We start from the raw sequence: 22227 nt of genomic DNA, 5'->3' as shown, positions 1-22227 counted from the left end.
TATCAGATATGCTACAATTTACTGCTTTCATGTCTGAGAGTAATAGTGATAGGATAGAAAACTGGTTTAAAAAAACAGAGAAAGCTTTATTATGTCGCATTATTGAGACAGGTCTTATTTATTTCTCACATAATTTGAAATTTTACATGAAAACAGTGAATACATTCTGACAACATGTTTGGAGTTTACTGGATGTTTTTGTCCTTTCTTGTCATGGTCAGGATTGTGAGGCTGATGAATATTCAGACCACAGATTCTCACAGATTATAATTTTAAAAACATGTCATGATACGCTCTAGTTCCATCCATGTTGTCGCAAATGGCAAGCTTGGCGAAATAAGTCAAGCAGAGAAAGACAACTATCATATGAGCTCCCTGGTATGAGGAAGTGGTGATGCAACATGGGGGTTAAGAGGGTAGGAGAAGAATCAATGAAACAAGATGGGATTGGGAGGGAGACAAACCATAAGTGACTCTTAATCTAACAAAACAAACTGAGGGTTGCTGGGGGGAGGGGGGTTAGGAGAAGGGGGGTGGGGTTATGGACATTGGGGAGGGTATGTGCTTTGGTGAGTGCTGTGAAGTGTGTAAACCTGGCGATTCACAGACCTGTACCCCTGGAGATAAAAATATATGTTTATAAAAAATAAAAAATTTAAAAAAAAAGTCATAAACTGAAATGAGTACGGATTCTGAAAACTATTATCCGTATCAGGTAAAAAGTTGCTTGAAGAGTACACAGTGGGATAGTATTTTTTTAAAAAAACAGGTTTTAGAAAAATTATCAACAATTTGGCAGGTATAATGGAATCACATGCTCATCACAGAATTTTTATTTTAGAGAGTCAGCTCCCCAAATCTCCTCACTTGATGCAGCTATAAAATAAATGGATCTCACTCATAAGCTGATGATGGAAAAGCTTTAGATCCATAAATCTGGACATTTATACAGATAAGCAAAATACAACTTCCCCTGATGTTACAAATATACAAGTTGCAGGAATGACTTTTAGTTACCATTAGAGCCCCGCACATCTTTGAAAGCTAACACACCATATGTAAAACAAACCCAATGCAAAAAACTCCAACAGCATTAAATTTGAGTTTATTTTAAGCTACTATAATATTAAGTGGAAACCAATTTATGCTTTGTGGTGCAATGGGAAAGAGAGTATCCATTGATATTATTACAAAATTGTATTGAATAACATGATGACAAATGTTGCAGCATATGGTCACCTGTCTCTTCCTACCTAGCACATTTCTTCTTTCTGCCCAATTAAGCTGCAAAAGAGATTAGTACTTGCCACTGTGGATGGAATGCAGTGTACCAGCAATGTGGTCAGGCTTTTAACATTTCATTTCCACTACAGATTCTAAAAAGGCACAAAGCTTTGCTTTCAGAAATATTTCTGAATACAAGTTGAATCATAAAAATATATCCCAAATTAGAAAACCACCAACACACTTTAAAAGTTAAACAAAATGATGTAAAATAGTAACACTAATTACAACTTCTCTATGTTTAGTTTTTCTCTCTTTATTTTTGCTCTTCAAACACTTTAAAAATAGAACTCCCTACATTTAGTGCTTCAATATTTTATAATGATAAGTACTTGTTTAAAACTATGTTCCAGAAGTAGGGAATTCAGATTAGCTTTAGGCATGCAAAAGCAAAACAGAAAGTGAGTTAACTTGACATGTCATCCTGGAAGTCACACAAAAGCACAACTTCTTTGTGAAGAGATCTTATCACTGACCACATCTGACCACAAAACAATGGTATGCTCAACTGAAAATGCTATTGAAATTGCTATGAAAAGATACTCACTGAGAGTAGTAATTTTCTATCTAGATTATCACATGAATGTACACACACATAAATTTAATATGCCCCAAATCAAATCCACAATATATAAAACTGAAGTTGACAAAGGAATCTATATTCCCAATAAAAGAGGAGACCCAAGGAAAAAGAATTTTAAAATAAAATTTCTAGAAAGTTTTGGGAAACAAAAACAAATAGAATTATTTCAGAAGTGCGCCTTAGTTCACATTATTATTAAATAGAACTCAATAGTATTATGAAGAGATAATCACATTAAAACCTCAAATCTTTTGTGTAAATATTATTTAATAAAAGCAGGAAGTCCAAACAACGACCTAAACATAATTTCTCCTCAGATTACCAATCCAAGTGTGTGTTTAAAAAAACTTAATTGGGCCCAATCAATGAATAATGAAGGAAGTAGGTCGATTACAGCATTTTCTAAGAGTATTAGTGATGATTTCTGTTTATATTTTAATTCAAGGAAAGAACAGAACAGCTGAAGCAACGCTGTTCATTCAAATGTCTGTTCAAATTTTGCAACATTGGCAGGTGCACTCAGTAATAAATTGGTAACTCAAATTATTCAAGGTTTCAGATTTAAACAAATTCTTGGTACTTACTTGGCTACTGTGTACTGAACCCACTTTAATAGAGCCCTCTTGGCATTTCCTTGGATCTTGGTGGCCACTTTCCGTTTACTTGGGGGGCTGGCGGTCTCAGCACTAACCGTGCTGTCCACAGAGGATGTGCTTCCAGACAAAGACTGCAGCTGTGGCAGGTTGCTGGTCAACTCCTCAATCTGTTCGTGAGTTAACAGGTGACAAAAACACAAGAATTATCTTGTTCTTCTTTCCTTGGATGTCACTGTTCCAACTAAAAGTAATTTAAATTCACACCCTTAACACCATTGACAAAGTAAGTTCTTAAGGACGTGATTGACATTGTACTCTTCTTCCAACTTCCCACTGCATCTAAAACTACCTTGTACACAGCAATAAACACTTATTAAACACATGAATGAATGAATAAAATAAAACATAATGGTTATCCAAACTTACAGAGCATACAACACCAAAAGGGAACCTTAATGAAAACTACTGACTCTGAATGATAATGGTGTCTCAATAGAGGTTCATTACTTGTAACAAATGTATCACTCCAGTGGAGGAGTTGGTCGTGGGAGGAGCCGACATAGGGTATATGGGAAATCTTTGGACTTTTTGTTTAGTTTTGCTGTGAACTAAAATTACTCTAAAAAATAAAGTCTTAAAAACAACAACAACAACTACAATAATAAAAACCTAACTCTCTGCCTTAGGGTCCTAGGATCCAACCAGGTGTCAGGCTCCCTGCACAGTGGGGAGTCTGCTTCTCCCTCTCTCTCTGCCCTTTACCCCTATTTGTCCTCTCTCTCAAATAAATATATAAAATCCTCAAATAAATAAATAAATAAACAACCAAATGACTAGAACAATTATTCTAGATGGAATGGCAAGTTCATTTCTCCCCTTAATTCTTTTTAATTTTTTTTATTTTTTATAAGCATATAATGTATTATTAGCCCCAGAGGTACAGGTCTATGAATCGCCAGGTCTACACACTTCACAGCACTCACCATAGCACAAACCTTCCACAATGTCCAAAACCCAACCACCCTCTCCCTACTGCCCTCACCCAGCAACCCTTAGTTTGTTTTGTGAGATTAAGAGTCTCTTACGGTTTGTCTCCCTCCCGATCCCATCTTGTCTCATTTTTTCCTTCCCTACCCCCAAAATTCCCCACGTTGCCTTTTAAATTCTTCATATCTGGGAAATCATATGATAATTACCTTTCTCTGACTGACTTATTTCGCTCAGCATAATACTCTCTAGTTCCATCCATGTTGTTGCAAATGGCAAGATTTCATTCTTTTGATGGCTGCATAGTATTCCATTGTATATCTGTACCACCTCTTTTTATCCATTCATCTGTTGATGGACATCTAGGTTCTTCCCATAGTTTGGCAGCTGTGGACACTGCTGCTATAAACACTTGGGTGCACGTGCCTCTTGAGATCACTACGTTTGTATCTTTAGGGTAAATACCCAGTAGTGCAATTGCTGGGTCATAGACTAGCTCTATTTTCAACTTTTTAAGGAACCTCCATGCTGTTTCCCAGAGTAGCTGCACCAGATTGCATTCCCACCAACAATGTATGAGGGTTCCCCTTTCGTATCCTCGCCAGCATCGGTCCTTTCCTGACTTGTTAATTTTAGCCATTCTGACTGGTGCGAGGTGGTATCTCATTGTGATTTTGATTTGTATTACCCTGAGGCTGAGTTGTATGGAGCACTTTTTCATGTGTCTGTTGGCCATCTGGATGTCTTCTTTGCAGAAATGTTTGTTCATGTCCTCTGCCTATTTCTTGATTGGGTTATTTGTTCCTTGGGTGTTCAGTTTGATAAGTTCTTTATATATTTTGGATACTAGCCCTTAATCTGATATGTCATTTGCAAATATCTACTCCCATTCGGTCAGTTGTCTTTTGGTTTTGTTGACTGTTTCCTTTGCTATGCAAAAGCTTTTGATCTTGATGAAGTCCCAATAGTTCATTTTGGCCCTTGCTTCCCTTGCCTTTGGCGATGTTTCTAGGAAGAAGTTGCTGCAGCTGAGGTCGAAGAGGTTGCTGTCTGTGTTCTCCTCAAGGATTTTGATGGATTCCTTTCGCACATTGAGGTCCTTCATCCATTTTGAGTCTATTTTCGTGTGTGGTATAAGGAAATGGTCCAATTTCCTTTTTCTGCATGTGGCTGTCCAATTTTCCCAACACCATTTGTTGAAGAGACTGTCTTTTTTTCCATTGGGCATTCTTTCCTGCTTTGTGGAAGATTAGTTGACCATAGGTCTATTTCTGGGCTCTCTATTCTGTTCCATTGATCTATGCATCTGTTCTTGTGCTAGAACCATACTGTCTTGATGATGACAGCTTTGTAATAGAACTTGAAGTCTGGAATTGTGATGCCATCAACTTTGGCTTTCTTTTTCAACATTCCTCTGGCTATTCAAGGTCTTTTCTGCTTCCATATAAATTTTAGAATTATTTGTTCCATTTCTTTGAAAAAAAAATGGATGGGATTTTGATAGGGATTGCATTAAACGTGTAGATGGCTTTAGGTAGCATAGATATTTTCACAATATTTGTTCTTCCAATCCATGAGCATGAAACATTTTTCCATTTCTGTGTGTCTTTCTCAATTTCTTTCACGCGTACTTTATAGTTTTCTGAGTACAGAATCTTTGCCTCTTTGGTTAGGTTTATTCCTAGTTATCTTATGGTTTTAGGTGCAATTGTAAATGGAACTGATTCCTTAATTTCTCTTTCTTCTGTCTTGCTGTTGGTGTACAGAAATGCAACTGATTTCTATGCATTGATTTTATATCCTGACACTTTACTGAATTCCGGTACAAGTTCTGGCAGATTTGGAGTGGAGTCTTTTGGGTTTTCCACATAACATATCATATCATCTGCAAAGAGTGATAGTTTGACTTTTTCTTTGCCGATTTGGATGCCTTTAATTTCTTTATGCTGTCTGATTGCTGAGGCTAAGACTTCTAGTACTATGTTGAATAATAGTGGTGATAACGGACACCCCTGCTGTGTTCCTGACCTTAGTGGAAAAGCTCTCGGTTTTTCTCCATTGAGAATTATATTCTCTGTGGGTTTTTCATAGATGGTTTTGATGATATTGAGGTATGTACCCTCCATCCCAACACTAGGAAGAGTTTTGATTAAGAAAGGATGCTGTACTTTGTGAAATGCTTTTTCAGCAACTGTTGAGAGTATCATATGGTTCTTGTTCTTTCTTTTATTAATGTATTGTATCACATTGATTGATTTGTGGATGTTGAGCCAACCCTGCAGCCCAGGAATAAATCCCACTTGGTTGTGGTGAATAATCCTTTTAATGTACTGTTGGATCCTGTTGGCTAGTATTTTGGTGAGAATTTTCTCATCTGTGTTCATCAAAGATATTGGTCTGTAATTCTCTTTTTTGATGGGGTCTTTGGTTTTGGGATCAAGGTAAAGCTGGTCTCATAAAATGAGTTTGGAAGTTTTCCTTCCATTTCTATTTTTTGGAACAGTTTCAGGAGAATAGGTATTGATTCTTCTTTAAATGTTTGGTAGAATGCCCCCGGGAAGCCGTCTGGCCTTGGGCTCTTATTTGTTGGGAGATTTCTGATGACTGCTTCAATCTCCTTACTGATTATGGGTCTGTTCAGGTTTTCTATTTCTTCCTGGTTCAGTTTTGGTAGTTTATACATCTCTAGGAATTCATCCATTTCTTTCAGATTGTCAAATTTGCTGGTGTATAGTTACTTATAATATGTTCTTATAATTGTTTGTATTTGTTTGGTATTGGTTGTGGTCTCTCCTTTTTCATTCATAATTTTATTTATATGGGTCCTTTCTCTTTTCTTTTTGATAAGTCTGGCCAGGGGATTATCAATTTTATTAATTCTTTCAAAGAACTAGCTCCTAGTTTCATTGATTTGTTCTACTCATTTTTTGGTTTCAATTTCATTGATTTCTGCTCTGATCTTTATTATTTCTCCTCTCCTGCTGGGCTTAGGCTCTTTTTGCTGTTCTTTCTCCAGCTCCTTTAGGTGTAGAGTTGGGCTGTATATTTGAGACCCTTCTTGTTTCTTGAGAAAGGCTTGTATCACTATATATTTTCTTCTCAGGATTGCCTTTGCTGTGTCCCCCAGATTTAGAACCATTGTGTTTCCATTATCATTTGTTTCCATGATTTTTTTTCAATTTTTCTTTAATTTCCAGGTTGACCCATTCATTGTTTAGAAGGATGCTGTTTAGTTTCCATGTATTTGGGTTCTTTCCAAATTTCCTCTTGTGATTGAGTTCTAACTTCAGAGCGTTGTGGTCTGAAAATATGCAGGGAATGATACCAATTTTTTGGTACTGGTTGAGACCTGATTTGTGACCCAGATGTGATCTATTCTGGAGGATGTTCCATGTGCAATAGAGAAGAATGTGTATTTTGTTGCTTTGGGATGGAATGTTCTGAATATATCTGTGATGTACATCGGGTCCAATGTGTCACTTAAGGCCTTGATTTCCTTGTTAATCTTTTCTTGGATAATCTGTCCATTTCAGTGAGGGGTGTTAAAGTCCCCTACTATTATTGTATTATGGTTGATTTGTTTCTTTGATGTTGTTATTAATTGGTTTATATAGTTTGCTTCTCCCATGTTAGGGACATAGATATTTAAAATTGTTAGTTCTTCTTGTTGGACAGACCCTTTGAGTATGATATAGTGTCCTTCCTCATCTCTTATTATAGTCTTTGGCTTAAAATCTAATTGATCTGATATAAGGATTGACACCCCAGCTTTCTTTTGATGTCCATTAACATGGTAAATTGTTTTCCACCCCTTCACTTTAAATCCAGAGGTGCCTTTGGGTCTAAAATGAGCTTCTAGTAGACAGCATATTGATGGGTTTTGTTTTTTATCCATTCTGAGACACTGTGTCTTTTGATTGGGGCATTTAGCCTATTTACACTCAGGGTAACTATTGAGAGATATGAATTTAGTGCCATTGCATTGCCTGTAAGGTGACTGTTAACTGTGTATTGTCTCTGTTCCTTTCTGGTCTACTACTTTTAGGCTCTCTCTTTGCTTAGAGGACCCCTTTCAATATTTTCTGTAGGGTTGGTTTGGTGTTTTAAAAATTTTTTTGTTTTTGTTTGTCCTGGAAGCTTTTTATCTCTCCTTCTATTTTCAATGATAGCCTAGCAGGATATAGTATTCTTGGCTGTATGTCTTTCTCATTTAGTGCTCTGAATATATCATGCCAGTTTTTTTCTGGCCAGCCAGGTCTCTGTGAATAAATCTGTCATCAACCTAGTATTTTTACCACTGTATGTTATAGACTTCATTTCCTGGGCTGCTTTCAGGATTTTCTCTTTGTTCCTAAGACTTGTAAGTTTTACTATTAGATGATGGGGTGTGGACCTATTCTTATTGATTTTGAGGGGGATTCTCTGCACCTCCTTGATTTTGATATTTGTTCCCTTTGCCATACTAGGGAAATTCTCTACAATAATTTGCTCCAATATACCTTCCACTCCCCTCTTTCTTTTTCTTCTGGAATCCCAATTATTCTAATATTGTTTCATCTTATGGTATCACTTATCTCTCGAATTCTCCCCTCATTGCCCAGTAGTTGTTTGTGTCTCTTTTGCTCAGCTTCTTTATTCTCTGTCCTTTGGTCCTCTATATTATTAATTCTCTCTTCTGCCACATTTATCCTAGCAGCAAGAGCCTCTGTTATTTATTACACCTCATTAATAGCTTTATTGATTTCAGCTTAGTTAAATTTTAGTTCCTTTATTCCTCCAGAAGGGCTTTTATTTCTCCAGTGTTTCTCTAATATCTCCCATGCCTTTTTTGAGCCCAGCTAGCACCTTGAGAATCATCATTCTGAACTCTAGATTTGATATATAACCAATATCCATATTGATTAGGTCCCTAGCCTTTGGTACTGCCTCTTGTTCTTTTTTTTGTGTGTGTGTGTGGTGTGTTTTTACCCCTTGTCATTATATTTATAAGAATATATGAACAAGAGAATAACATACTAAAAGGATGGCAAAGACCCCAGAAAAATGTGCATTAACCAAATCAGAAAAGACCCCAAATTGTGGGGAGAAGAAAGGGGGTAAAAAGAAGTTAAAAAATATATATACTAGACTGGTGAATAGAACAGAGCCACCCACTTGATTCTGGGTGTATTTTGGTCTCTTAGAAGAAACTACTTCCCAAAATTTTAAAGAAAGAAAAATATATATATACACACACACAAAAATAAGGGTAAACACAATGAAGGATTAGATATGACTGTAAAGATGAAACTTTTTAAAAAATTCTAAAAAAGGAGTTGGTAAGATAAGTTGGTTGGGAAAAGGAAGGAAAAGAAAGTGGAGAGAATTTGCTCAAGCTCCCCGTAATTCTAATAGGAACATAAAACTGGTCCCTTCTAGACAACAACAACAAAAATTTCCTCAACTCTTTCTACAACAATATTTTATTTCCATTGTGCCCTGCTCACTTTTCAGATTAAGTATCGATGTCACAGTTCTCTGGCAGAGTTCCCTATATAACATCTTTGCAGGGAAGAAAAGGAAATTTTTCTGCTAACAAAAAACAATGTACATAGGAAAGTCAAGTTTCTGCTCACTTGAGAATCAACCCCAAAGGTAGGGCAAATGAGAGTACTACTAAAATTTCCACTACTACCTCCATCCATGACATTACATCAACTGAAAAGGGAGCTATATAGAACAATACCTGGAAATATAGAATAATGGTCCACATCAATCCGAGAACTATTGATGGTCGGCCGTCAGCTATATCAGTGGAGTTAATGTTGACTAATTTAATCTGTTTAAAAAGAAAAACTGTACTAGTAATGTACTAGAAGATTATAGGCCATCTAATTATGCAATTATTAGCACTTTATTAGACATCAGTTGGACAATTTGGTCATGCCTCTATAGTGATACACAAGGGTAAGTTGGGTGAGCCATCAAAACAAACAAGTACATGGTTTCAGTGGAAATTTCAGGAGCATTCATTAGGTGCACACAATAAAAACATCCATAGAATGAATTTCAAAAAATTGTTTTAAGTTGAAAAAATATGACATCATGCAGGAAATTACCAACAAAACACCACACAGGGAAAATAAAAAGGTTATTTTTTTACATTTAGAAGTTGACTGGAACTTAAAAGAAACTGTGATGAGTAGTTTAAAAAAATGCACTTACTTTGAAGTTTGTTACCAAATAGCATGAAACTTATGTTCTCTTTTACCTATAAAAGTCAGGAGTTAAAAATTCTAAAATTTGTACTAACCGGTGATCCTCTGTACATGGACTGACATGAAAAACAAAGGGAGAAGATGATATACATACATAAATATTTTTTCAAAATCAGAGTTATTTGTTCAAAGGGAATAAAAATGTAGGTATAAATTTAGAACAAGATTTGGGGAATACATTATAAAGACAAAAGAAAGCAAGAAATAATAAAGTAGAAGAGACCATTAGGGTTTAGTTCCTGACTTTTGAGCATTCCGGATAGATGTTAACCCGTCTACAGTTGTCTCTAATTATTACCCTCCTAACTATTAAAACTGTTATTTCCTAAGTTCCAGCAAAATCGACATCTATCTTAGCCATTCTCAAAAGAATATGATTAACAACTGCTCACCATCCTTTCAATAATCCCTAAACAAAGTAGGAAAAAAAAAATAAAGAAATCCTTAGATTTCTAGTTCAATAGTTCTCAGACAAGATTTAATACCTTGTGTTATTAATAATAAAGTTCAGAAGTTTGTAAATGGTTGAATCAGGTGTAAAATCATCCCACAAATATGTTACTCTGGAATAATCAGTTTAAATTTATGAGTAGAGTAAAAATTAGCACAAAAATCACTGTAAATAATCTGAAATATACCTATGAATGAAATTCATTCATCAGGTTTAGAGACAGGGGAAAAAAAATTCAGAAATTCATAGATTACAGGCTTATGTGCCTATTTCTTTTAAACCTAGCACAACATGAGACAAATAATGCATGTTTGTGGAAAACAAAGAACATCATTTTTTTTTTAACCTTTTATGACAGAACCTATTGCAATGTCCAAAATCAATTACTCTGGTTTGCAGCTTCTCCAGAATTTTCTCCACATCCATTTTAGTATCCACAGGACATAGATACATAATACATGCTAATAACCGTAAGATTAATACCTTCCATAAATAGCAGATTATTTATCTTTCCTTATACATCTTTCTTTTTAAAAATGATGAGTTGAATTTTTTACCTCACTATGAAGTTAACATATTGAACTTTTGCTAGAACCTGAAGCTATTTTGCTCAACTTCTGAAGAAGAAATGCTTTTCATAATTATTTTTTCTCTTAAAAACTGTGTGTTCCATAATGGGATTATGGAATTTATTCTTATTGGGCTTATGGAACTTATCCTATTAAATTCTTAATAGCTTAGGAGTATGTGATGGGCAATAGAGACATTCAAAGAGAATGAAGAATTCCCAGGAACCAGAAAGAGAATGGGATCACATTGATCAAAGTCACCTTTGACCTGCTGACCTTGGGGGTACAGCTCAAGAATCTGCTTTAACAAAATCTCTAGTTTTTTTTTTTTTTTATTCTGATGCATGTCAATATTCGAGAATCCTGTACCAGACCACTGGTATTTATGGCCCAGGGAATCTGGGGAAATTTGATTTTGCAAGCTAGAGGCCCATATGGACAGATGTGTATTTCCCCCAAAATCACATGTTGAGGCCCTAATCTCTAGTTTGACCATATTTAGAGACAGGACCTTTAAGGAGGTAATTAAAGTCAAATGAGGTACTAAGAGTGGGCCCTAATCCAATAGAACTGGTGTTCTTATGAAAAGAAGAGATACCAGAGCTCTTTCTCTCTCTCTCTCCCCACCCACACAGAGGAAAGGCCACAAGAGGACACAGTGAGTAAGTGCCTATCTGCAAGCAGGAAGAGACAAAGAAACCAACTCTGCTGGTACCTTGATCTTAAACCTCCAGCCTCCAGAACTGTGAAAAAATAAATTTCTGTTATTGAAGCCGTCCAGTGTGTGGTAATGCTATGGTAGCCATAACAGATTAATACAAGGCCCACAGATACTTCCAAAAAATATTCCAATTATTTGGGAATAAATTTTAAAAAATATTTAAATTAAAATTTCAGATTCCTCGCTGGAAATTAGAAATTGGAAAGCTTAACGCATGGATGCATTGCCACTTTATACTAGTTGCTCTCTACAATGAGGTGTAGAGTAAGTCATTCTAGCCATTGATACAGGCAGCCAACTACCTGCATTATTTAATAAATTACTTTAAATCCAGATTGCTGACTTCTCTTGTTTAATTGGAAAATCTGGGATCCCTGTGCTTGCATTTCACTGAGGCAACTATAGCTGGAACTGAATGTTCGCTTCCATCTTCTGGACAGGGCACAAAACTTGCTTAATTCTCCTGTTTCCATAATTAGCCTCTAACTCACATCATCTTTAAGATTACCTATCTGACTTTACAGGAACCTAAATTTATGTCGCTTGTCTACACTAAGGGAAGTTTTAGAAAAACTGGTCAGTGGTTGGCTCCTTGCGTTACTGTTTGGAATGACCTACATGATACCTTCCTGGAGAAAGAAACTGGTGGAAATGGTACTGGATTTACTCATTAGAATCACATTTACACGGTTCCTATCAGGTTCCAATCCTACTGATTTATTCCTTAAATCAAGCCAGAATTCAAGGACTAAATTGATTTTCTATTACCTAAAGTAAAAAATCTAAGTGAGGGCAAATGAATTCCAAAGGTCAAAAATAAATCCCTGAAAATATGTTTGAGATATAAGTTCTTAGATGATAAAAATAAAAAAAAAATAGTAAGGGGGGGCGCTAAAGAGCCTCAAAAAAACTCATTCCCCCACAGTCAAATTTTATTACTTAGGGCTGTTCTGTGAAAATGATCTTGTGTAAAACAAGTCCTCTGTGAAAAGAAGATTCTTTGGTCTTTTTTGCAAACAATGCCTTTATAGGTTAAGTCCTTAAATTTTCCCCAAAACATTAGCAAGAGGAGTTTTATTTTTATATTCTAGCCAATGAAGGATAGATAGCTCAGAACAAAGTAGGACACTATAGTTATAGAGGTAAAAATGGGAGACCCAATGACTTGGAAGACTATAAATATCTTGTTCGACATAGCTTTTTCAGCTTTCTATGAAAAACTCATGGAGGAATCTGGAAGAAGAGGAACACTCCATTAATAATGATATTAGTGATCTGGAAACAATGTCCAATATTCTATAAGAAGCTAATATCATTTTTTCTACACCATCATAACGTTCAGAATCTCCCTTTGGCACAGAGTCTGCACAGCTGACTTGACTTTACATCATTTCATTGTACTACCAGCTGATCAACATATGAATTATGAACAGAATCAAGTATTTTTGTATTTTCTATTTCCTGTTGTATGGAAAGTACTCACATATGCATTTCGGTAGTAAACAGATGAATTTAGTATATATAGATTTTGAAGGAAATAGTTGAATCATTCTATTTCCTAGGGGTATCTAGAGATCCATTTGTAAAGGTGGTTTTGGTACAGCCACAGACACTGAATTCCCACAAGTTGGGAAAAGGCTAAATATAAACCAGTTGGTGCAACTGGTTTGCAAGGAAACATGGCAATACCTAACAGATCACATACACACTTTTGACCCTGCAATCACACTTTTAGGAACTCACCCAGAAAATACCCTTCTAATAGTGTGAAGTATGGGTGAAGTGTGAAAGTATGGGTGGACAGCCATTCATTGCATCACTGTGTTTGAAAAATACTAGAAACACCATAAATGCCCACTCATAAGAGAGTGGTTGAATGAACTCTGGCACATCCAGATAATGAATGCAGCTTTGAAAAAGAATGAGGAGGATCTCCATGAACCGATCTGAAAGATTTCCAGGATGTACTATTAAATGAGAAAAGCAAAGTGCAAGAATGTATTATAGGATGTTATCCTTCATGTAAAAAAAAAAAAAAAAAAAAAAAAAGGAGCGTGTATGGAAATACATCTGCTAATTTATGCAAAAAAAAAAATGTTGGCAGAATAAATTAGAAGCTAGAGATTGGTTCCCTGAGATGAGATAGGGAATGAAAGGGAGAAAGAAGGGAATGGAATAGAAAGGATAACAAGGCGTTGCCTCCTTGAAGCATGACGTTTACTCTTGGAACCATAATAATGTTTCCCCAAAATAAAAACAATAATAATCATCAATACCAACTAGAATGTGTGTGTGTGAAAAAAGGCATTACTCAAAACTGAATATACCTTGGTTACCTAACTCTATTACAAAAGACGAACATAATCACACTGAAGGGAGTAAAAAAGAACAAAAGTAACAAGTAAATCTGGAATAGTCTTTTTGACCGAATGGTGTAATACTAAAGACCAAAAGGCCTATACATACACACTGTTTTCCAGTGAGTATATCTGTTTCTTACAGGGGTGTGGCGAGCAAGTCTTAAATAATTTTATGTCTATACTCAGATTAAAAAATGGGTGAATGCATTAGAGATGAGACCCAGGTATCTCATTGTCAGAGAAAACCAAAACAAGTAAGCATGGAAGACCATTAACGAACCTTGCGGTATTGGACTGTAACCAGAAGCATCAGTTTAAACTCATGGTTTACACACACACACACACAGAAGGGAGGCAGGGGGAGACAGAGAAACATATATGCATATACCTGGAATAATAAACATTCATATTTTCTAGATCTGTCTGTTGAGAGGGCCTGGGGGCAATGAAACTTCAGTAGCAATGAGCACACCTAGCACCCAAATGTCGCTCACTAATAAAAAGGACAAAGCTTGCTTAGGGAAGTGGTAGATTCCCAAACTGGAGCAGGAAAAATATAAATGTGGAAAAGCTGAAAAATATAAAAGAGGAAATGCCTGAAAAAGGATGGGGTTGGGGCACCTGGGTGGCTCAGTGGGTTAAGGTCTCTGTCTTCAGCTTGGGTCGTGATCCCAGGGTCCTGGGATCAAGCTCTCTGCTCGGCAGGGAGCCTGCTTCCTTTCCTCTCTCTCTGCCTGCCTCTCTGCCTACCTGTAATCTGTCAGATAAATAAATAAATTCTTTAAAAAAAAAAATGGATGGGGCCATATTAAAAGAGTATAGGAGCCAGCCTGAAAGAAATCTCAATGGCCAAAGCTAGAACAATTTGAGTATTATTATTATTAATGGGTAATAATAATAATTGGATTATAATTATAGAATAAGTCCATGCCAAAATAAATAGCTGAATAAGTAAACAAATGGCGGGGGGTGGGGTGGCGAAGGACAATCTGTACTCAGAGAACAATTTCAATTAATACATGTGAAAGGACTGAGGGAAACACAAAATCACCAGTAGGCAAACACCACAGAAATAATTACTGAAGGCAATCAATGCTAAAATCAGTAAGCAAAGTTTGCCGAGAAGCAGAATATCAGCCTAATATCAGTTATCTCCCCTAAGTTATTTCTCAATTTTAAAGGAAAAAATAGTAACTTTATCATAAAAAAAAAAACACTGCTGAAAACCTTGCCAAGTGATTGAGGTTAACATCACCAGCAACAAGACTTAGCAATCCTAGATCTGCTAACATGATGCCCTGAGAAGAATACAAGATCACTTCCTTGGAATTCTTTCCACAAATGTATAAATAATCTCAATCGAATCTTGAGGAAACATCAAACAAAACCAAATTGAGAGACATTCTGCAAAAACAACTGACCGGCAGCTATTCTCAAGGTCGTGGAGGACAAGGAAAGACAAAGTCATAGAGTGGAAGAGACCAAGGAGCCACAACAATTAGAGGCAAGGTGTGGTACTGGATTGGATCCTGGAGAGAAGTAATACATTAATGGAAAAATGGATGAAATTAGACTAATGTCTATGCTTTAATGAATGGTATCACACCAATTTTAAATTCCTTATTTAATAATTGTGCTATGTATATAGCACAAGTATATATATGAATATATGAGTGCGTACACACACAAACACACAAACACGTACTAGGTATGTAAGTTCCTCACATTATAGGAAGCTACTCAAAGTATAGACAGGAAATCTCTGCCTTTTTTGCCACTTTTCTGTAAATCTAGGATTATTTTACAATTATATGGAATGTCTCACTGTATAATTTACATGCAGTGTTTTTACTGCACAGCCAACTTGAAAAACATCAGTATGCCCACACCTTCTTCTTTAAAAAGGTGTTTTGTTTAGTCTCTTACCTTCCTTCCTTCAAGGAACTTGAGTGCCGTGCCAATATTGGCCACAGCATGGATTCGCTTCATACGGCGTCCCTGTTCACAAGGCTATAAACAGGAAGGAATAGGAATAAAAAAAAATGCACACACTAAAAATATAATTATAAGATGAATTTAAATGGATTAAAAACAGACTTGAAGAATATTCGAGAACAACATCAATTTCTATAAAGTTTAGTAGAAACACAAAGGAGCATCATCGCCACAGTAGCTGGAAGGTACACTAATTTACTCAACAAAGACTCATTCTCAGCTCATCTGTTGATATAACTGCCTGTCAGGTTTCTGTATGCCAAGAGCAGAAATTTGCAAAATTCCCATGTTGCCTACTGAGACTGTCCCTCCTATATGTGAGGAAACACGTATATGAAAAGTGCTCTTGGTACATACGTGCATGCGGTTATTTTAAATCAAGCTGCAACAAGCATGGGGTTGCATGTATCTTTTTGAACTGGTGTTTTGTTTCTTTTATTGTGCACTCTCAAGTGGATTGTTAGGTTTCTGCAAAGTGTTAAGGAGTTTTTTAAGGAGAAGGTTAACCAAATGGGTAAGAAGTAAGTTTCTCTGAAGTCCTTAACTCTTTCCTATTGCTACTCTTATTCTAATTTTTCAATGACAATCCATCATATTCTTTAAAAAAAAATTCCTAAGTGCAAATTAAATTTGGTGTTCCTATATTTATGGGCAATTAAAGATATATAATCCCTGATCCATTTAAAGAGTAAATGTTCCACAAATAATAATCAAAGAACGTAGAGAAATCTAAGAATGTAGAAATCTAATTAATTTTTAATTAAAAAATTAAAAATACCCTAAGACTTTAAATAAAATAATAGAGATTTCTCAAGAGATGCTGGCAGTTCAAGGACACTAACCCATTTGGCTCCATTTCCCAGATAATAGTGGTCAGAGTCAGAGTCCCAGGCTACGTGAACCCTGATGTTAAGCATAGTGTTCTTAATAGAGTTCTATTTTTGAGATATTATAGAATTCCTGAATAGTATTAATGCTCCTGAGAGAAATGGTCGTAACCACATTCTCCCTTTGAAAGCTCTAAAAAGATGCCAAGGATACACATTCCTTCAAACGATATTTCTCATGTTAATGTGGTCCTGGACCATAATGACGTGCATAAAATTTAAAAAAAAACATTTCCAAGGTTTATTTATAATTTCAGAGTAATCTCATTTCATGTAATTCAGAATCTTGAAGGACTCCCATGAATAAATAAGAAAGGTTAAACTGGAAGTTGCCATTGCATGTCTCCGTTTTCTTACCCACTAAGTAAGAACGCTGAGATTCTTTTCGAAATTTCTTCTAGCTTCAAGGTCTTATAATTCTATGTCTGAATGAGTATGGCACTTAAACAGAAGTAAGACTCTTATGTAAAAATATTTACTTTTTCTAGAATCATCTAGACAGGCAATTAAATGCCCATCAAGATTTCTGTACTTTGTTGGTCAAGTACACTGGCAAAATTTACTAATGAGGAAGGTTATATCTCTTTAATAACCAACTGAATTATAACAAAGGTTCCTTTAACCTTCTAGTAAAGAGCTTAATTCAGGAAGATATATAAAGATGGCCAATTATATCTGGAAACCAAGGCTGTACATATTTCAGTTCAATGACTCCCACATCTGGATGCTAATCCAGTTTATTTAGCTCATGCGTATACTTGTATATTGCAGATTAGCTTTTCATACGGGTTTGGTTTGATTCCCCCAAAGCAGAGTGTGAGACAAGGTCTTGGGTGCATGTAGTTTATTGGGGAGGTGACTATAGGTAGTGAGAGTGAGGAGAGGTATGGAGAGTCAGACAGGGAAGAAGGAAAGTGCTTTTGAGGATTCCCACTGCGAGCGACTGGGCCTCAGTCCTGCTGGGGATCCAAGCACTCTATAAAATATGTCACAGAATTGTCCCTCCTACAAATTGAAGGCTGAGCATTTATTCATGGACTCCCATCTCCACTGGTTGAGGGCCCTTAGGGATTACTAATGCTTCCATAGTTCAGGGCTGCCTTAAGCAACTTGTGCCTTTGATAAAAAGCCAAGAGAATGGAATCCTGGAGACCTGTTAAGAGGACCTGAGGCAAGGTGCTACTACAGTGTGTGGGCAATGCCCTCCACCGTCTGAAATCGCACTCACTGAAGAGGGAGGCAAGCTGAGATGTCACAGGGGAGCTGAAAGCATCCACCACAATGTGCATCCTAGTAGATAAATGATTTACACAAAGTTAGCATCAGTTTGTAATTTTCCAACAAACTCTTTTACAAAAGCTATTCTGAGGACTCTGCACAAAATTAACTGGAAATTGATGTTTAGGCAAAAACACTTAAAAAACTCAATTACCCAAGTAATAATGATGGGGTAGCTGTTGCCAAGAAGCAGTAGATAAAGAAAAGATGAGTACTCCCAATTTTGGACTCTGTGTCTAACATGTTAGACAATATTTTGAAGATTATTTCCTAGGTACCTTTTTGTAATTATGACAGACAACATTTATAAGTAGTTCATCTTTGCAAACTTCTTACCTCTCTACTACTCTGAAATAATAAAAGATAAGCCAGAAATATGAAATACAGATCTTCCTCAACTTACATCGGGATTATATCCCAATAAGCTTATTTTATGTTGGACATATTGCAAACCAAAAATACATTTAATATCTCTAACCTACTGGACATCACAGCTTCACCTAGCTCACCTGAAACATGCTCCAGACCACTTACATTCACCTGCATTTGGGCAAAATCATCTCATATAACATACCTTATAATGGAGTGTTTAATATTTCATGTAATTTACTCAATACTGAACTGAAAGTGAAAAACAGGAATGTCTGTGTGGGTACAGAATGGTTGCAAGTGTATTGGCTCTTTACCCTCACGATCAGTGGCTCACTGGCCCTCACCACTGCTCAGCATCACGAGAGGACCATCCCGTGTGTCACTAGCCCAAGAAAAGATCCAAATTCAAAATTTTAAGTATGGTTTTTACTGAATGTGTCCTGCTTTCACACCACCACGAAGTCAAAAAGTCATGACGCTGAACCACTGTAGGTTGGGGGCTGTCTGTACTTTATTATTAAGTAATGTAGAAAAAGACATTCTGTAGTTCACTGTCAACGTGCTTTTTTTCACTCTGCTGGTTCCACCGCACCTAAAAAAAGCTGTTCCTGTGACACATGATTGACGATGGAGGATGTCCACAAGTGTATGGAGAATGTCATGCTGATTTCCAACTTAATTTTCAACAAACAGCTACATAAATACTGCACAGTTATGCACCAACAATTCTTCCCAAATGGAAAGCAAACACTATGAGCTGAGGTAGTGTTAATCTGCAAGTCATCGTCCTGGATGCCACAAAGAGCCAGAAGACGAACATGACAGATTAGTGATGAAATTCTTTTACTCTGCATTCTCAGGGAGCTCCTATGACATAGAATATTTCAGATCCACTAAAGGTGTGTCGGAATGCAAAAAGGAATGTATTCTCAGCTCCCAGAAGTGGCTGATAGGCTAGTGTTTCCAGGGTATTACCAACTACAAGAAGAGAACTTTGTCTTACAGGGACAGCACCCTTTCCACTCCCAATTCCACACCCCCAAATTCCAAAGGGGGACAATTTGACAAGTGTGGTCACAGGAAAAGTCCTTACCAGTTTCTGCCCAGAGAGAACCTCCAGAAGAGCAAGCAGCTTTACACCATCTTTCATGTCTTCAAAAAGATCATCTACCGCCAGTGGGGGTTTCCGCTGTAAGATTAAAAAAACAAACAAAAAAAAGAATAAATGCAAAAAATGCTTCTCTCTCTCTCTGTCATACTTTTGCCACTCATTTTTGTGAAATCTGTAGGAACAATTTCTAAATACATAAATTATTTTGGATCTGATTGGCAATTACCAATTATAGCAGAAAAACAACCCTTTGAAGAGAAATGTACTCAAAAACCTCAGGATACTTAATGCTTGGGTTTTCGTATACACACCAGCTTCTTTCTATAAAGGAATTTTTGCAAGGGTCAAAGAGATGTTATGGGGTAAGAGAAGGAAAATAAGTCACTATCAACATAAAAGATAAGAGAGACATTAATGCAGGGCCTAAACACAGAAGAGGAGGTGCCCCAGATAAACTATCAACCTCCCAACCTCACTGCGGGCGAGTACGTTACCACGGCTTCCCAGAGCCCGTTCTCACCACAGCAACCTCCTTAGCTCAGTGGCCAGCTGTGGGAGCATTGCTAGCACAACTAGGGCTGCAGTTTGAATCTCCTGTGGGTTAGCTGGTCATGTCCTGTTCCACAGCCCGACAAATCCAGTTCGGCTGCCTTCAGAACGTGGAACTGAACCCAGAGGATCACAAGTGCAAGATTACAGACTGATCAGTACAAATCCATCACCACTACTGGAAAAATAAGTCAAAGCCCATTCTCCATTCATGGAGGGTTTTTTGTTTTGTTTTGTTTTGTTTTTTAATAAAGATCACTAAAATACCTATGTACTAGGCTTTGTCAAACCTTGAATTAAGGTCTCTCTTGGCTCAGAAGAAAGGGAAGTGGGGCACCTGGGTGGCTCAGAGGGTTAAGTGTCTGCCTTTGGCTCAGGTCATGATCCCAGGGTTCTGGGATTGAGTCCCACATGGGTTCTACTTCTTTGCTGGCTGCTCTCCCTGCTTGTGCTTGCTTTCTCTTAAAAGAAAGAAAGAAAGAGAGAGAGGGAAGGAGGGAGGAAGGAAAGAAGTAACAATGCTATTGTTCAGTGGAGGACTGAGATTTCTCACAGAATGAGAGCTTTTCCATTCATTACCTGGGCTCAAGCTCTACAGTTTTCTGGTTCTCACTGAAACACGTTAAAAGCCTAATGTTATATTTCTGACTTTATCCAATTGTCTTTCTTTCTAAAAAAGAAAAAAGACAGGAAAAGTTCTATGTAGAGATATTTAATCACCAAATGTTTTATTGAAATGAGACTTTTTTTCTCTACCCACTGATAGAAAGCATTTATATTTCTCCTATAACCACATGAATTACGGTCTCTGAATGGCACAATTCTAATTTTAAACGCATTTTCTCTCTTTATAAAATGAACAGCTGAATACATTTTGTTCTCATGCTGTGAAATACATGTTCAAAAATAACAGTTTTCATTTTTCAGGCATTCTCTTTTATATTCCACTATTCACACTGCTTATTATTAATATAGCAAAAATGTAATAATGACTTTATATTCTAAGCATGTAAATAAAATTATTACTGAGCTACAATGAAAACTATTCAGTGTGATAAGAATCAAAATTATTGTATTGGTTATATGTAATCATTAAAAATGCAGCCTGTTTATCATGCAGAATGTCCATTTGTATCCTAGTAATATAAATGCAGCATAACAATGAGGGAAAAGTTAATAAATATGTGATATATTCAGTGAACAAATGCAAATGAAGTTTTTCTTATACTGTGTTAACCTGAAAATATATAAAGAAAATGAAACAGAGCAGGGAATTTTCTTGAAATGATAAAAATTCCAAGAAATTTGAAACAAAAAAACCAAGTCACATCCATTCATTCATTCTGCCTTTGTTTACTTTTGTTTTTAAGATTTACTTATTTATTTGAGATTGTGCATGAGAGAGAGAGAGAGAGAGAGTGAGTGTGTAGGGAGTAAGGGGAGGGGCAGAAGGAGAGGGAGAGTCCCAAGCTGACTCCACACGGAGCCTGGGGCTTGCTCTCACCACCCTGAGATCATGACCTGAACCAAAACCAAGAGTTAGATGCTCAACGGACTGAGCCACCCAGGCAGCTCCCATTCTGCCTTTAAACACAAACTCGTCTCTGCCACTTGGAAGACCATTTTCTTGTGAACCTCTTCTGCCACTCACGTATCTCCTGTTGAATCAACGGCTGCCCCACAGTCTACCTTCCCCCGCCACCAGTTGCTTCTGCACAGGCTTATGGACACAACCAGTGGATCAGTAGTGACCACTGAGCAACTCAGCTCATCAGCCTCTCTGTGTTGACTGCTGGGACCAACCTCTCCCTCATCTATTCTTCCCCAAACCTCTTTGATGAGTCTGCCTTGTTCACTCTCCTTTCTTTCTGACTGTGGCCATCACCAAGATCAATCCTGATTCCTCTGTTCTCCACAGAATGCTATGTGGATACACATAACTCTTGAATCCTTCTGTCCAGGTAAATGACAGGCCCTCAATATATAATATTGGTGGAATGACTCACTGAATAAATGAATAAATGCAATTAAAAAAAATTTTTTGTAGCCCCTATGTGCATATTAATGGCTCTTAAAATGTGGTACATATATAATGGGTAAAGAAAAAGCTCTCGTTTCCAGGCAATCAGACTGCAACTCAACACAGAATATCTTGTTTTTGAGTATCTTATTCTCAGTAAGAACTCATCAAGTATTTGTTGGAGGAATGATTGAAGTTTCCAGTCTG

At 36.8% G+C, this 22227-nt stretch overlaps 1 protein-coding gene across 16 annotated transcripts in view; it reads right to left on the bottom strand.

Annotated features, from left to right (window-relative positions):
• SYNE1 (spectrin repeat containing nuclear envelope protein 1) overlaps positions 1-22227 on the bottom strand; it is a 464420-nt gene that overhangs the window by 338677 nt on the left and 103516 nt on the right. For 13 of the 16 annotated variants that reach the window (XM_013056743.2, XM_013056751.2, XM_013056755.2 and 10 more), the window contains exons 4-8: positions 19434-19529; positions 15735-15818; positions 9743-9763; positions 9176-9268; positions 2452-2630 (exon numbers count right to left, since the gene is read on the bottom strand). In XM_013056743.2, coding sequence (XP_012912197.1) covers positions 2452-2630; positions 9176-9268; positions 9743-9763; positions 15735-15818; positions 19434-19529 — 473 coding nt within the window. The remainder of the gene's footprint in view (positions 1-2451; positions 2631-9175; positions 9269-9742; positions 9764-15734; positions 15819-19433; positions 19530-22227) is intronic. The other 3 variants (XM_013056748.2, XM_013056753.2, XM_045080172.1) reach the window with 2 other exon arrangements.

This window comes from Mustela putorius, unplaced genomic scaffold, assembly GCF_011764305.1.
Source record: "Mustela putorius furo isolate JIRA1106 unplaced genomic scaffold, ASM1176430v1.1 tig00000450_pilon_pilon_pilon, whole genome shotgun sequence".
NCBI classification, from domain to species: Eukaryota; Metazoa; Chordata; class Mammalia; order Carnivora; family Mustelidae; genus Mustela; species Mustela putorius.
The sequence above is the reverse complement of the archived record's forward strand: the minus strand, read 5'-3'. Positions and strand labels throughout refer to the sequence as shown.